We start from the raw sequence: 16,881 nt of genomic DNA on the forward strand, positions 1-16,881 counted from the left end.
GATAGATAGATAGATAGATAGATAGATAGATAGATAGATAGATAGATAGATAGATAGATAGATAGAGTATAGAAAGACAACAACAACAGATAGATATATAGATAGATAAACAGATTTCTCTCCCCTGCTCTTTTTTTATCTGTAGTGTTAAATAATCGCAGTTTTTCTTCAGAAACTGAACAGCTCCATCAGAGATTCAGCTCTCGATTCACTTTTAGTCCTGAAGTGTGTGCTGTTCTGCAGGATGACAGACAGAGGTGTGGCAATGACCATCATTATTGAACCGTTATTGATGAGAACATCACCTTTTTTCTGTTGTGGAGCAGCAGAATCCCAGCTGGGCCTGTATATACGCCTGCAGCCAACTTCATGATTAATATTTTGTAGCAGCTGTGAAAACAGTTCAATTTCTCTCTCTCTCTCTCTCTCTCTCTCTCTCTCACACACACACACACACACACACACACACACACACACACCTAAAACAATATAACTCTTCCCCCTACCAGGTGCCTTTAGACAAGAATTAAATTAAATGAGTGTTTCACAATCAGGAACCTGCCATCATTCTGGTCAATTTAAGTTACTGTTTACACAAAACAATTATAATCTGAGTATATGATTTTGATTTATTAGCTTTGGCTGGGAAACCACTACAGCTTGCGCCAATTACAGTGGCCCCATTATATCGAATCTGCATGTCTTTGGACTGTGGGGGAAACCGGAGCACCCGGAGGGAACCCACACAGACACAGGGAGAACATGCAAACTCCACACAGAAAGGCCCCTGTCGGCTGCGAGGTTCAAACCCGGAACCTTCTTGCTGTGAGGCGACAGTGATAACCACTACATCACGGTGTATAAGTGGATATCTCACATTATTCTATCCATATTCACTGGATATGAGTAAACGTGCACTCTGATTGCCTACTCTACTACTAGGATATCAGTTCATATACTGTGAGTAGAGAAAAAATAAATAGCAGAGCATGTTGCTGAACCAACCAAGGATGAAATAAAAACTCTACTCGAAAACAACCCCCCCCCAAAAAAAAAAAAATATATATATATATGGAATGAAAATATTTCATGGTAAGAACATATCTTTTTTTATTTTTCAAGAATAATTATTATCACATTTTTCACAAATTGCTCCTGTCATTTTGCTGCTTTATTTACATTCTAAGCGGAAATGATTTTGTTGGACGTTTTGTACAAAGTTTTTATTTATATCAACTTTCCAAAAAGTAAAAATGCTCTGTTTCTGAAAATCCAGTGAATGTGGATTGAATAAAACAGTTATTCCACTCAATCTTGTTGTACATAGATTATAGACAACTCGGTGCTATGTGCCTCGTCGCCTATCAGCTCATGTATGACTCCATTTCATGGAATAACTGTTAATTACACCCCACTGTGCTGCTGTGCTCTGGACTCTGATTGGTCAGAAGGTGTTGATTAATTATCTTTAGTATAAATACACAGGTGATTATAGAAAATCACACGCTCTGATTGGTCGAGAAATTCAGACTATTTCTCGATAATCACCTCGAGTGACTCGGCAAAATGGCGGCCAATCGCTTCGTCACCGTAAGTGAGGAAGAATTACAGATGATGAGAGAAAGTGCTGTTCCTAAAAGCACTAAAGATGCTACAAAGTTTGGTCTAAAACTATTCAAAGGGAAGGTGGGGTTGTGATTTATTTTATCGATTTCAAAACAAAGTATTTTACGTGACTCGGAGTAGAGAAGTGACACAAGTCTCGCTTATTATTCATCAATATTCGCTTTGCCTTCGGTCAATAATTGTTAAATAACAGTAGCTCTGACGGTAGTGCAGGTTTATATTAATTCACTCGCTCTGATACGTTATGGTTTCTATAATAACAGCTCATTCACTTGGGCGTGTCCAGCAGACGCTCCGCTGATAATAAACAGATTAAAAAGTAATCGCTGACATGGTGAAGCTTTCTGTAAGGAGAAATGAGTGTGTATTGTTTCTGTAAGGAGTCTCCAGTGTCAGCGCTGTGTAACAGTCAGAGGAGAACTTTAATTTTTCCAACATCTTCAGGACAGAGGAGTTTACGATTCTTTACGGTTTCTCAGGAACATGATGGAGCAGCTGTGATTTTTTATCTTATTAACCTGAAGAGAGAGAATAAAGAGAGACTGGTGACCGAACGACTGTTTATTGCTGCTATAACATATGTGAAAAGGTTCCTGTTCATGTTTCTTTGAATCATTGTAATTGTTGGTAGATTTCTGTCATATAAGAGAAATAAAAAACACTCACCATTTTTTGTTTTTTAGGAACATGCTGTTATAGGAAAATAATCAATTTCAGGATGGTAACAGTAACTCTGTTTCATCACATCACTTCATTATTGATTATTTTCCTAGAACAGCGCACCCCAAAGTGTTGTATTTCTTCCTTAAAGACAGGAAAGAGATCATCAGTGCCATTGATTGATATTTATTGAAATTAAAATCTAAAGCTTGAATGGTAAGCGCTAATTTTTTTTCTCTAACAGGTTTAACATGTTGTCCTGGAGCGATGTGGACAGTCTGAGGTAGTGAAACGTGGAGTCAGTGAACTTTTCACACCTTTTATACTTCCTCTCCTTACGAAAACACACACCTGGTGTCCTCTCCATCACGTGTGTCCAAGATTGAGCGTGCTTTGCTGTAAATCTTTTTTTAAAAATGGCCGACCCGTATCAAAACAGCTATCACCACGGTGACGGTTACCAGGCTGAATACCAGGAGGACGAAGATGCGGCAAGCGATGTCACTGAAGGCCATGATGAGGACGACCAGATGTACGAGGGCGAGTACCAGGGCATCCCGCACCCAGATGAGGTCAAAGCAGTGAGGTCAAAGGTCAAAGTTCATGCTGCTCAGGACGAAGATGACGGACTGCCAGAGCAGTATGAGGAGATCATACAGGACTGTGGACACGGACGCTTCCAGTGGAGTCTGTTCGTGGTGCTCGGCTTGGCGCTGATGGCGGACAGCGTTGAGTGTTTCGTCGTGGCATTGGCACTTCCCAGTGCCGAAAAGGACATGTGCATGTCCAATGCGGAGAAAGGCATGCTGGGTAAGTCCTGCATTAATGTCTTAATCAGTAGATTCTTAATATTAGATGTAGCTTTCAGGGTGCAAAAGAAATAAACATGTTTATCTTTTTAGTTGAAGGATTTATTTTTTTAATCCATTTTATTCTAGCCAAGTTGATGTGGGTGGGGCTGTACAAGTATTTAGCATAATCTGATGTGCAAATCAAAGTTAGCAATAAATTATATCTCGCAAATAAAAAATATATTCAACAAAGGCAAATGTACCTAATATTTCTCATCATGAGGTTATTAATAATGTCTATTTATAGGATATTTTGTCTTGTTTTATTCACATTAATTTATGACAAAATAATGCAAAATAATCTGCTTGAAATTGAAGCACAAAAACGTATCTAGTAGAATTTATCGTAATTTCAAAATGAGAATTATTAATTCAATTTCCTTTAAGATATTTTCACTTGTTTAAAATAAGGGGTTTTTGTTGTCTTTTTTTACGTTAGATTTTTATTTATTTATTTATTTATTTTTTATTTGCATTGTGTTTTTTGACAGTTACAGAAGTTGGCATTGACTTTCTCTCTCGTTCAGGATTCGGCTAGCATTTTTTTTTTAAAGCATTCTGTATACATAACTTTTAGCTCAGCAGTTTAAGTGTGTTCATGGTAACTAGATCTACCTCATTATTATTTTTTTAAAGTGGTAAAAAATTAAACCGACCAAGGTGATAAAAATATGTTAATGTCTAGCTGCTTAAAAGTTCTGACTGCTGAGTTGAATTCTGGGCACAATGTTCTGTTTTTGTTGCTGTTGGAGTTTGGAGATGTTGTGCTGCTGCACACACACGCCGTGTATCCTGTGTGTAAATGTTTTGCCAAGATAAAAAGCGTCCCACATTTTACGATTCTGGACATTGCTGAAGCAAGTGAGCACCAATATCACGTGACCACCATGGGGCGTGTTTGACCTACTTTTAACCAAAACAAGTCAAAAGCCTGCCTAGTGAGTGCAACTGCAAGATAGAGCGAGGTTGGATGACGTGTCATTTTTCTGGACAGATAACTAAATCATTCTCGCTAGCACTTAGCTATCTTAGCATTAGAGTGCATGGGCTCAACTCCACGGTCATGAGTATGGATTTATACACCTAATGTTCTGATCTTACAGAGAACGAAACAAGAACACAAGAGCAGGAACAGAGAAAAGATATAAATATTCATCTTCTGTTTCACGGATCTATTCATGAATGTCAACCACAAATTGCATCCCTGCGACTCAAAACTCTCCGAGGTCGAAGCAGAGTCGCGACGTTTTCTGTGCGTCGCCATCTTGGTGTGACGCAGTACCAAAGTTATGCTAATTAGTTAAAGCTCCTCATATTCAGCTGTTTGCGTAGGGCTGTACTGTTTACCTCAAGAGGGAGTAAAACGGTCCCAAAATGGAGAAAAGCGACCCTCAGGACATCAAAATGATCACATCTCGTCTGCAGAATATTGTTTTTGCGAGACAAAGGAAAATGCCATGCGCAATTAAAAAAAAATTATTTCAGATGACTTTGAAGTCAGTAGCTTTATGTCATTGGTCTTAGACATTAGCTACCTTATAATTGCTGTCCAGATTTCCAAGTTGCCTAGCAACAGTCTATCGTTCCACTTATAATGTCAAAAGCATGAAAATTTGGTTAATCAATGATGCCAAGTTTAATCAAAGTGTCATTTTGGTTCTTCCGAGTCTATTCTGATTAATTTTCCAACATATCTGAGGTAAATGTTGATGTTCTGTACATTTCTATATCATTTTCACCATCACTGTGTCTTTACACGATTGTGTATAATGGACTTACTGATGACATGCTAGCTAGCTTTTTTATCTAGAAAAATTATCTAGCTTTTCACTGTGTTGCATTTGAACAGATGAAAATTCATAGCAGTCAATGCTAAGAATAATTAATGTGCCATTTTGGTCGTTTGAAGTCTTTTCTTAGTAATTTTTTCAACATATCTGAGGTAAATGTTGACGTTCCAGATAATTCTAGCTCATTTTTACTGTTACCGCACCTTTAGAAAACCTCTATAAGGAACTTACCAGTGTTCTAGCTAATTAACTGTTAGGATGATCTGAATATTTTCTGACTAATTTTTACCAGTATACAGTATCTGAGGTAAATGTTGATGTTCCAGATAGTTCTACATCATTTTCACTGTCAATTTATCTCCATGATGTGTATAATGAACTTCGTAGCTAGCTAATTCATTTGTCTCAGTCATTACCGAGTGTATCCTTGCCTCCATGTTGCCCAATTGCCTAGCAACAGTGTATATTGCATTTTGATTCCAATTTCAAAAGCACATAATTAAAGAAAGAAAGAAGAAAACAGAATTTTATTCATCACACACTTGTGAAATTTCCTCTCTGCATTTAACCCATCTGAAGCAGTGAACACACACACATGCACGTGAGCAATGAGCGCACACACACACACACACACACACACACACACACACACACACACACACACACACACACCCAGAGCAGTAGGCAGCCATGCTAACAGCACCCAGGGAGCAGTTGGGAGTTCAGTGCCTCACTCAAGGGCACCTCAGCCCAAGGCCGTCCCATATTAACCTAACCGCATGTCTTTGGACTGTGGGGGAAACCGGAGCACCCAGAGGAAACCCACGCAGACACGGGGAGAACATGCAAACTCCACACAGAAAGGGTCTTGGTTAGCAGTTGATGTTAAGAGTATTTGCAGTGTCATTTTGGTAGTTAAGAGTTGTTTCTTATTACCTCGCCCGGGACGGAGTCCACCAGGGGGCGAGGTATTGTTTTCGGTTGGGTTTCTTTGTTTTTTTGTTAACAATATTACAGGAAAACAGCTGGATCAATCTTCATGAAACTTTCAGGTTAGATGGGCATTGGTCTCAAATAGAACCTCCAACATTTTGAGGGTCGTCAAGGTCAAGGTCACCAAAAAGGTCAAAATCGTTTTTGTTGTGGCTACTGCCTCATATAGAGGCGCTAGCCACTACGTCGTGCTGTAAGAATGTAAGAGTGTAACAGTCGCGCACTGCGCATGCGCATACACTTGTTTCTATTAAAATGGCCGGTGAGTGTATACAATTCGGTTCACCATTCGAAATAAATGGACTAGACTAAAGAAATGGCTTTCAGACATGTTTATGCTTATTACAGAGGGAAAGTGCGTTCCACTGAGCTCTAGCGCCGGGCCATTTCCGGCAAATAAGAGTTTGGGTCATGGCGACAGCGTGTGTATGTCAGCCTCGGTTCAGAGGTTTCAGTTTCCAAAACTGTAAGAGGGAAGAGTAAAATAATATAAAGTACACACACTTGGTATATTTTACTTCTGTGATTTTTAAATTGCTCATTTTTGGATTATGCTTCATTTTTGTGGCTCCTGCCTCATAGAGTAAATATATATGCGATATTTACTGTATGGACACGGGATCAGAAAACTATTTTATTTATAAGCAGGAGCTACATGGATCCATAGGGGACCGATTTTTTTCATGATATCTTCCTTTATATTCATTGTAAGTGCTACCAGGCGAGGTTTGTTTTGTCTGGCAACACTTGCTAATTTATTAACACATCTGAGGTACACCGTGATGATCCAGATAATTCTGTCTCATTTTTACTGTCACTGTACCTTTGCAACGTGTACACTGTGTTAGTCCTGCGCGCTGTGGCGCTCGCACCTGAAGGTGCGCCTTGGGCTGCGCGTGCACCGAGTGAGCTCCAGCACGCACGCTGTGAACAAGGCGCACCTGAACTCAATTAAAGAACTATGTGTTTGGCTATTTAAGGACTGTGCTGATGCATTTGCATCGCGAGGTATTACGCTATGTTAAGCACGCATTACCAAGCCTTTCCTCCCATGTTCTTGTTTTCCTGGTTTCTCGATTCTTGTTCTTGTTTCTAGTTCTTGTTCTCGCCTAGCCTCTGATATACTGTTTGCGCCTCGACCGACCCTTTGCCTGTTTTCACATTTCTGATTTTGCCTGCCGATTTGGACTGTTTGCTTTTGTGTGTGTTTTATGCACTTTGTGTACATATTGCACTCTTGTTATTAAACTGAACACTTCTGCACATACATCCGCCTATCTCACATACCTGACATACTGAACTTACTGGTGATGTGCTAGCTAATAACTCCTAGCTCCATTCAGAAGCACTAAGAATCATTAGCTATTGAGGCTAAAGTGTAATTTTGGTTGTTCTAAATCTTATTAATGCACCAACATATCTGAGGTAAATGTTGATGTTATGGAAAATTCTACATAATTTTCATTGTCAATTTATGTCCATAATGTGTATAATGAACTTCATAGCTAGCTAATTCATTTGTCTCAGTCACTACTGTGTGTAACCTTGCCTCTATGTTGCCCAGTTGCCAAGCAACAATGTATATTGTGTTTTCCTTCCAATTTCAAAAGCACATAATTTACAAATTCCATCTAAAAGCATTAAAATTCAGTTAGCAGTTGATGTTAAGACTAAGTGCAGTGTCATTTTGGCAGTTAAGAGTAATTTCTTATGAATTTATTAACACATCTGAGGTAAACCTTGACGATCCAGATAATTTTGTCTCATTTTTACTGTCACTGAACCTTTACAAGGTGTACACTGACTGAACTTACGGGTGATTTGCTAGCTAAATAACTCCTAGCTCCATTCAAAAGCACTAAGAATCATTAGCTATTGAGGCTAAAGTGTAATTTTGGTTGTTCTAAATCTTTTCTTATTAATATACCAATACGTAGGAGGTAAATGTGGCTAGAATGTAGAATAGCGGACTCAAAACATCCGAGTTTTTCCGGTCATGTGACGCAAGATGTCGGTCATGTGACGCGATATGGCAGGTGAGATGTCAGACAGACTCCTTTGCTAAGGCTGAATTAGAAATCAGAAATGGGTGAAGTACACGAATATACTGAGTTCACCCCCATTTTTTCCTTTTTACCTTTCAATTTTGGGGGGTTTGGGGGTCCTCCCCCAAAGTGAACACAACCATATTTTTCATAAACATCCAGGTTTTTTTCCGGTCATGTGACACAAGATGTCAGGCGAGATCTCAGACGGTCTCGTTCAAAATGGCGAGTGGAAAAACAAGATCTTACTTGGGTCCGCTATTCTGCAGTAGCTCCGTAAATGTTGATGTTCCAAAGTTCTATATCATTTTCACCATTGCTATTTTTTTATGAGTATAATCAGCTTATTGATGACATGCTAGCTACCTAATTCATTTGACTCAGTCATTATCTAGCTTATTCTTCCATCCATGCTGCCCAGTTGCCTAATAACAGTGTTTTCCTTCCAATTACAAAAGCACAAATTACACTTGTGAGATAAATGTTGATGTTCTGCTTAGTTTCCACTGTCAATGCATCTTTACAATATCTCTATAATAAATTTGCAAGTGACATGCTAGATAAATATTTCCCAGCTTATGTTTGCTGGAGGGCGGCACGGTGGTGTAGTGGTTAGCACTGTCGCCTCACAGCAAGAAGGTCCGGGTTCGAGCCCCGTGGCCGGCGAGGGCCTTTCTGGGTGGAGTTTGCATGTTCTCCCCGTGTCCGCGTGGGTTTCCTCCGGGTGCTCCGGTTTCCCCCACAGTCCAAAGACATGCAGGTTAGGTTAACTGGTGACTCTAAATTGAGCGTAGGTGTGAATGTGAGTGTGAATGGTTGTCTGTGTCTATGTGTCAGCCCTGTGATGACCTGGCGACTTGTCCAGGGTGAACCCCGCCTTTCGCCCGTAGTCAGCTGGGATAGGCTCCAGCTTGCCTGCAACCCTGTAGAAGGATAAAGCGGCTAGAGATGATGAGATGAGATGTTTGCTGGACATCTTTCCAGTCGTACAGTGATTTTTTTTCCCTCAAACCTCGAAAGCACAGCTTTACAAGTTCCACTTGAACGGACTAAAATTAATTTAGCAGTCCATGCTAGTGTAATTAGAGTATAATTTTGGTTGTTCAGAGTCCTTTCTTATTAATTTGTCAACACTTCTGTGGTAAATGTTGATGTTCCAGATCATTATGATTAGTTTTCTTTGTCACTGTGTCTATTTAGTGTGTGTATAAAGAACTTAGTGGTGATTTGCTAACTAGCTAACTTACTTATGCTTTCTATCTATACTTCCTAGTTGCCTAGCAACAGTATTCACCTTCCAATGTCAAAAACACAAATTTACAAGATATTCAGATATATTTAACTTAACTTTATATTGAATATGAAACAAGTTTTTATTGGTTTATGATTTTGATTGCTAAACACTTCTCACATCCAGAACCTTCTGGACTTTACAGCAGCATCCATTTCCATTACTCCATTACCTCAAATGAATTCATGAATTGGGATTGGGCCAAAACCCGTGGCAGGCATTCAATAATAACCAGACGCTACTTAAGCAAAGCTGAAATAAGGAAAGGCTGTCACATTAGCTAATGGCACTGAGATTAATCAGGCTGTGTTACATACTTGACTTTGTGTCAAGAAAAGATTTGGTGAGTAGAGAAATTAATTTTTTAAATTACTTTTTTAAAATAAACTTTTAAATTTTCAAACTGAACACGACAGCTTGGTGGAGTAAGTAGAGAAATTACTCACAGGAGTTTGGTGCAAATTAGGAACAATACAATAACAAAGTAGGATGAGGCATGCTGTTGTAGGAAAATAATCCACAACAAGGTGGTGTGATGAAACAGAATTACTGTTAACATCTCAAAATATCTTCTTCCTCTTATGCCAAAACAATTTGCTAATAGTTCTTAAATACACCTACTGGCGCACCTGAACACATCATCAGTGATGTAACCTGGGGTCCTCGGGTGTTTCGGGTCTTTCAACATCAGACACCCTCACCCAGGTGACCCCACCGTGGTTGATTAGGCCAAGGTGTGTGTTCAGGTGGCACTCACTTGTCCCCATGGACCTTCTGTCTTTATCCAGAGCCATCTCGAGGCTTTCTCAGCCGCTCCGGTGAAGTTCCTGATGGCTCTGCTCCTTGCTCCTCCTGTGATGCCCAGTACACTGAGTGCTTTGTGGAGTGAGTGGCCCACAAATCCTCTGCAGCCTACTTCAATGGGCATACACCTCACCTTCCAGCCTTGCTCTCAACAGTCTGCCACCATATGTTCATATTTAGTCTTCTTCCTTTCATGGGCCTCCCCCAGGTGGTCCTCCCATGGCACCGTCAGCTCCATGATGATAACGTTCTTGATGCTGTCTGAGACCAGAAGGATATCTGGCCTCAGGGTGGAGCCAACAATGTGCTGTGGAAATCTCAGCTGCTTCTCCAGGTCCACTGACAACTGCCAGTCCTGGGCCGTAGCCAGCATCCCTGCTGCCGACCTCTTGCGTCCAGCCCTCAGCTGCTCTCCTGCCCTGACAAATGCAACTGCTCATGTTATGTTGTGCACCCAGCTGCAGCTGCTGATCCCCTTGCTGATGGCTTCTGCAATGGGTTTCAGCACCTGGCTATGGCACCAGGTGTATCGACCCTGGCCAAGTGCTGTCGGGCAGGAGCTCAGGATATGTTCCAATGTCACTTTTCCTGAGCACAGTGAGCAGTTCGGGGTCTCCACCTTGCTTCAGGTGAAGAGGTTTGCCAGCAGGACATCATACACTGAATGAGTCAGGAAGGTGATGTGGTGTGGCTCAGCCTGCCAGAGGTCCGACCAGGTGACTTTCTGGTCCATGGCTTGCTCCCACCACCTCCATGCCCCCTGTTGCCTTAAGCCAGTGGCTCTGCTTGATCTTCCTTCCTCCACTGCAGCCCTCACTTCCTCCTGAATCTGCCTCCGCCTCTCCTTCCCCTTGCCCTCCTTATGCCAAGGTGTTGGGAACAATCCCAAGCCCGATCTGCCATGTGCCACCATGCCCACCAGCACTTTATGGCGCAACCGGGACTCTGCATCCAGCACCGCAACCTGGGCACTCCACTTCCTCCCAGTCCTCACCACCACTCCTGCCTGGGCCACCTTTGGGTCTCTTGAGTCCCTTTACATTAGCACCTCCCTTGCCCGTGTAACCTTGAACTCCTCTTCCAAGGACTTCAAGGGCAATTTTTTTGTGGTGTTACCATAGAGGGCGATGTTGCTGAGACTTCTGGGCAATCCCAACCATCTCCAGAGACAGGTACTAACCTTCTTCTCCAAGGTCTCCACAGTAGATATGGTGACCTCGTAGACAAGGAGCAGCCAGAGTATCCTTGGCAAGATACCATACTGGTATATCTAAGCTTTAAACTTGCCTGGTAACCCAGATTTGTCAACGGATCTTAGCCAGCTGTCCAGTTCATGGCAGGCTGACTGAATAGATGTGAAGTCCTTGAGACTGCTGTTGAACACCTTGCCCAAACTCTTCACAGGCTTCTCTGCAATTGTTGATATTAATGTCCCCTCAATCTTGAACCGGAACCTTTCGGTGACCTTTCCCTTCTTCACCACTAGTGATCTGGACTTGGCTGGTTTGAAGCTCATCCGAGCCCACTTGATGAGCTTCTCTAGCCCTTGAAGGATCCATCTGCATCCTGGCACAGACTCCGTGGTGAGTGTCAAGTTGTCCATGAAAGCCCTGATTGGTGGCTGTTGGACCCCTGACTGGGTCCTGGGGCCTTGACACTCTGGCTCAGCTGACTTCACAATCATGTTCATTGCCAAGGCAAACAAGGCTACTGAGATGGTACAGCCTGTGATTATTCCAACCTCCAGCTTGTGCCACTCAGACGTTATTGTACCTGCAGAGGTTCTTAACCTGAACTGGTCGTAATAGTCCAGGATCAAATCTGCAAAATGGTGTGGCACATGATGTTTGGTCATAGTGGTCTGGACCAGTTTGTGGGGGATGGAGCCATACGCATTGGATAGGTCTAGCCACAACACATTGAGGTCTCTCTTGTTCTCGCGGGCTTCCCGGATGAGTTGAGTCACCACTTCAGTGTGTTCTAGACACCACAGCACTCCAGCAACCCATCCCTTTTGCACCGACATGTCTATGTAGTTGTTTTTGCAGAGGAAGTCTGACAGCCACTTTGCTACTATACTGAAGAAGATTTTTCTCTTCCACGATCAGCAGTTAACATTAAAAAACATTCTAAAATTACTCATTTTAGAACAAGATGTGGGCGGCACGGTGGTGTAGTGGTTAGTGCTGTCGCCTCACAGCAAGAAGGTCCGGGTTCGAGCCCCGTGGCCGGCGAGGGCCTTTCTGTGTGGAGTTTGCATGTTCTCCCCGTGTCCACGTGGGTTTCCTCCGGGTGCTCCGGTTTCCCCCACAGTCCAAAGACATGCAGGTTAGGTTAACTGGTGACTCTAAATTGAGCGTAGGTGTGAATGTGAGTGTGAATGGTTGTCTGTGTCTATGTGTCAGCCCTGTGATGACCTGGCGACTTGTCCAGGGTGAACCCCGCCTTTCGCCCGTAGTCAGCTGGGATAGGATCCAGCTTGCCTGCGACCCTGTAGAACAGGATAAAGCGGCTACAGATAATGAGATGAGATGTGAACGAGATGTGGTACATTTAACATTATGAAATGGTACCAAACCAAGTTAGCTCCTGTTCTCACTTACATTATAGCAGCTATAAACAGTCATTCCCTCACCAGCCTCTCTTTATTCTCTGTCTTAAAATTAATGAGAAAAAATTACACAGTCTGTCATGTTACTGAGAAACCATAAAGAAGCGTAAACTCCTCACAGTTTTATGTTAAAGTTACAGCTTTATCTCTGACTGTTACACAGCAGTGACTCTGGAGACTCCTTTCTTCCATAAATACATATCAATGATGTTTTAAATCCTGCGATCCTGTACAGGATAAGTGGCTACAGATAATGGATGGATGGGATATTTTAAATTCATTTATATGGTGCATCAGTTGTACAAGGCCCTGTGAATGAGCTATTAGTATAGGTAATCGTATGGGGCCGAGTAAAATTAAGGATTAATTTCACGAGTGATTTCGAAGTTTTGAAAATTGCCCAAGTCGCGAAGCGATGAGGGTAATTTCAAAACTTAGAAATCATGAGTGAAATTGATCCTTAATGTTACGAGGAACCATACGATTAGTTGTTTATAATATATCGGGCCAAATTCATACTTCGGAAGCCATTCAAGTTCACAACATTTGTCATTCACGTTTTCTGAACCAATCAGGGCGCGAGACTATCTTGCACATTTGAATCAGTTTCTAAAGCGTCTTTCATCATGACACGGCGACACGACACGAGGATTTTGAAAGTGGTTTACAAAATTTTATTGGAACTTTTTTACAAAAGCCATTTTGTTGATAAAATTTGCTAATTTTTGTAACTGTAACCAAGCAACGAACTAGCCAATAGCATTTCAGAAATACGGCCCCATGTTAAGGAAAAAAGCCCTCCTTGATTGACCAATCAGAATTGAGTAATTTGGCCCTATGTGTTATAACTATAGAAACAGTAATGTATTAGGAATTATAGGAGGCGTGGCCTAAAGTCCGAACTGTTTTGGATGATAACGTGATGCTAAATTGCTAGAGACATACATTGCTTGCTAGCAACGTTAGCACCGTACATTCTTAGGCTGACTGACAACATCAGCTGAGTCATAACTCTGTGTGTGTGTGTGTGTGTGTGTGTGTGTGTGTGTGTGTGTGTGTAAACAGCCGAGTCAGCAAAGACTTCAGCAGATCGATATAATTCTATCTGACCTTCAATCCTGAATCTGATACACAAGATCCCTCTATTCTTTCTCTCTTTCACTCCCTCCATCTCTCCCTCCCTCTATTCTGCTTCCCTTTTTTTCTGTCAGACCATCTATCCATCCCTTCTAATTCTGTTCATCTTACTTTTTTAACTTACCTTCCTTTTTCTCTCATTCCTTCTCTCTCTCTCTTCTGTCTTCTTTTCTTTTCTGTTGCTTTCTCTCTCCCACCATCAGTCCCTCTCTCCCTCCTTCTATTCATTTTGATGTCGTGACCTGGCAGGAGGGATTATGAGCGACTGATGGGTCAGAGAGAGAGAGAGAGAGAGAGAGAGAGAGAGAGAGATACAGATGGACATGCTGAGACTGAGAGAAAAAAATCAGTCTGTCCTCTTCCTCTCTGTGAGAGAACCCCCCTCCTTCTCTCTCTCTCTCTCTCTCTCTCTCTCTGCTGCATTAGGATTAATTGTCTCTTGCCCTGCTGGAGTTTGTCGTTAATCACTGCTGTATAAAACCGCTGATATCAGCATCTATCTATCCAGCTATGTGTCTATCTATCTCTCTATCTATCTATGAATTAAAAAGGCATTTTAAATAGCAAAAATTAAATACTGCTTTCTTCATAATGGTAATAAAAATGTTTGCAGTGTTAGTTTGTGATTGTGATAATAAAATAAATAATTCCTTCAAACTCCCATGAAACAGATGGTTCTTCATCTTTACTGCTGTTTCAGGTTGAGTCAGGTTGAGCAGCGTGATGGGAACATGGTGAATCTGCATGTCAGGATTCGAGCAACACTCTTATGTTTCATAATAACAACTTTTTAGGTGCTTTTATCATCTCTCAGCTTGACTATTATAACTCCTCATATGTGGCTTTGGTCCAATCTGCTGTGTTTCGCCTTCAGCTGGTTCAAAACACAACAGCTAGATGTTTAAGAGGCATGAGAAAAAAAGATCATATCTCACCTTTACTCGTGTCTCTCCACGGGTTCCCGATGAGATTCCGCATTGAGTTGAAAATGTTCTTGTTTGTTTTTGAAGCCATGCATGGTCTCGCTCCAAGATATATCTGCGAGGTCATCCAGACATTTAGTCCTTGTGGCCCCAAGATCTTGGCTGAAGTCTCAGGGGTTTTTCAGTTGTTGCACCGAGGCTTTGGAATGATCTTCCGCTCCACATCAGGTCTTCTTCTTCTATAGAGATGTTTAAAACACGTCTTAAGACCCACTTTTTCTCCCCCTCCGCCTTTTAGTGTGTGTGTGTGTGTGTGTGTGTGTGTGTGTGTGTGTGTGTTGGAGTGGTGGTAATATAATTTTTAGTACTCTGTTTTTGCACTATTGTTAATATTGTGCTCATTTTATGCTCTTTTGACAGCACTTTGGCTCAACACGTGCTGTTTTAAATGTGCTTTATAAATAAATTTCTCTTGACTTTTACAAGAGCTACACAATCTACAGACATTCAAAACACAACATCATGACTTTTACAAAAAAAACTTGAAACATACAGTTAGTTCTGAGTTTCAGAGACACAACAGGATCAGAACAAACTTAACTCTCTCATTTTAAGCAGCATGTCTTTAAAGGAAAAGGTTAGAACACGATATGACTTCCTGTAATCTATAAACATGAACTGAACGACTCTGTAGTGCTGAAATGTTATTCACAGGGTCTGCAATCATGGTTAATTTGGTATGACTCCGCCCTCTCACCCCCAAGGCCCCACCTCCCACTGATTAATGGCAGCATTGTAGCTGGAATTGATGAAGATGATGAACTTCTATAATAAATGTAAATTTATAAATACACTATACACCATCTGTAGTATTTTACAAACGAATATAATACTGAGCTTCTGAAGTGTTTACTCTTATAACACGGACAGTGTGTGTGTTTTTTTTTTTATAATAAACTGTTCCTTTAAGAAAGAGTTTATTCTGTGCCTGGTGAAGATCTTGTGAAATATCATTTCAAAAATAATTATATATATATATATATATATATATATATATATATATATATATATATATATATATATAATTCTATCTATCTATCTATCTATCTATCTATCTATCTATCTATCTATCTATCTATCTATCTATCGCTGCTTTGAATTAAATAAGGAGAATGTGCCTCCTAGTGGTAATCTAAAGTCATTGCACTCAGTAATTACTGTTGAATCCAACTATAACTGAAATATTTATCATTTATTATAAAATCTGCTTAAGATTTACAAACAGTGGTTATTTTAATATAGTATAAAAACAATTCCATTCTGATGTGTTCCTCTCAGACCTTACCTTTAAACTTCTCCCTCAGGTCTGATCGTTTTCCTGGGAATGATGTTCGGAGCATTCGTTTGGGGAGGAATGGCTGATAAAACGGGACGACGGAAATGTCTGATCATTGCTCTAACCATCAACTGCATCACCGCCTTCCTCTCGTCCTTTGCTCAGGGATATGGGTTCTTCATCTTCTTCAGACTCATCTCTGGCTTTGGGTGAGTGTGAGAGAGAGAGAAGATATATATATATATATATATATATATATATAGAGAGAGAGAGAGAGAGAGAGAGAGAGAGAGAAGAGATACAGAGAAAAGAGAGACACAGAAGAGAGAGATACAGAGAAAAGAGAGAGAGAAAGGGAGAGAGAGACAGAGAAGAGAGAGATAGAAGTCAATATCCATTTTTTACAGGAAGGCGAGAAATGAGAGACATGAAGAAAGAGGGATTGACATTAAATAGCAACTCAAGTTTATAAATGATTATAACCAGAAGGAGCTGAAAGCAATGGAGTGATGAAACGTGTGTGTGTGTGTGTGTGTGTACGCACTGCAGGATTGGCGGCTCCGTCCCGATCGTGTACTCGTATTTCTCAGAGTTTCTGCAGATGGATAAGAGAGGAGAGCACCTCAGCTGGCTCTGTATGTTCTGGATGATCGGTGGAATTTATGCTTCAATCACTGCCTGGGGCATCATCCCTCATTACGGTACAGTTATTACACAATAATAACACTCTATAACACAGTAACTAACATCTTCCTATGGTACAGTTAATACGCAATAACAATGCGCTATAACATGTTAATAACTAACATATTCC

At 41.0% G+C, this 16,881-nt stretch overlaps 1 protein-coding gene and 1 long non-coding RNA gene across 3 annotated transcripts in view; one reads left to right on the plus strand and one right to left on the minus strand.

The window, feature by feature from the left end:
• The window catches only part of sv2bb (synaptic vesicle glycoprotein 2Bb), a 68,791-nt gene that overhangs the window by 35,238 nt on the left and 16,672 nt on the right, over positions 1-16,881 (plus strand). Inside the window, exons 2-4 of one of the 2 annotated variants that reach the window (XM_060928499.1) lie at positions 2,531-3,096; positions 16,096-16,276; positions 16,617-16,768. In XM_060928499.1, coding sequence (XP_060784482.1) covers positions 2,703-3,096; positions 16,096-16,276; positions 16,617-16,768 — 727 coding nt within the window. In that variant the 5' untranslated portion in view covers positions 2,531-2,702. The remainder of the gene's footprint in view (positions 1-2,530; positions 3,097-16,095; positions 16,277-16,616; positions 16,769-16,881) is intronic. The other variant, XM_060928500.1, reaches the window with a different exon arrangement.
• LOC132891045 (uncharacterized) lies at positions 76-16,759 on the minus strand. The gene is made up of 4 exons (XR_009655257.1): positions 16,612-16,759; positions 16,077-16,266; positions 14,744-14,970; positions 76-237 (listed from the first exon to the last, which is right to left on the minus strand). It is a non-coding gene; the product is annotated as an uncharacterized LOC132891045 (long non-coding RNA).

The sequence above is a fragment of the Neoarius graeffei genome, chromosome 8, assembly GCF_027579695.1.
Source record: "Neoarius graeffei isolate fNeoGra1 chromosome 8, fNeoGra1.pri, whole genome shotgun sequence".
NCBI lineage: Eukaryota > Metazoa > Chordata > Actinopteri > Siluriformes > Ariidae > Neoarius > Neoarius graeffei.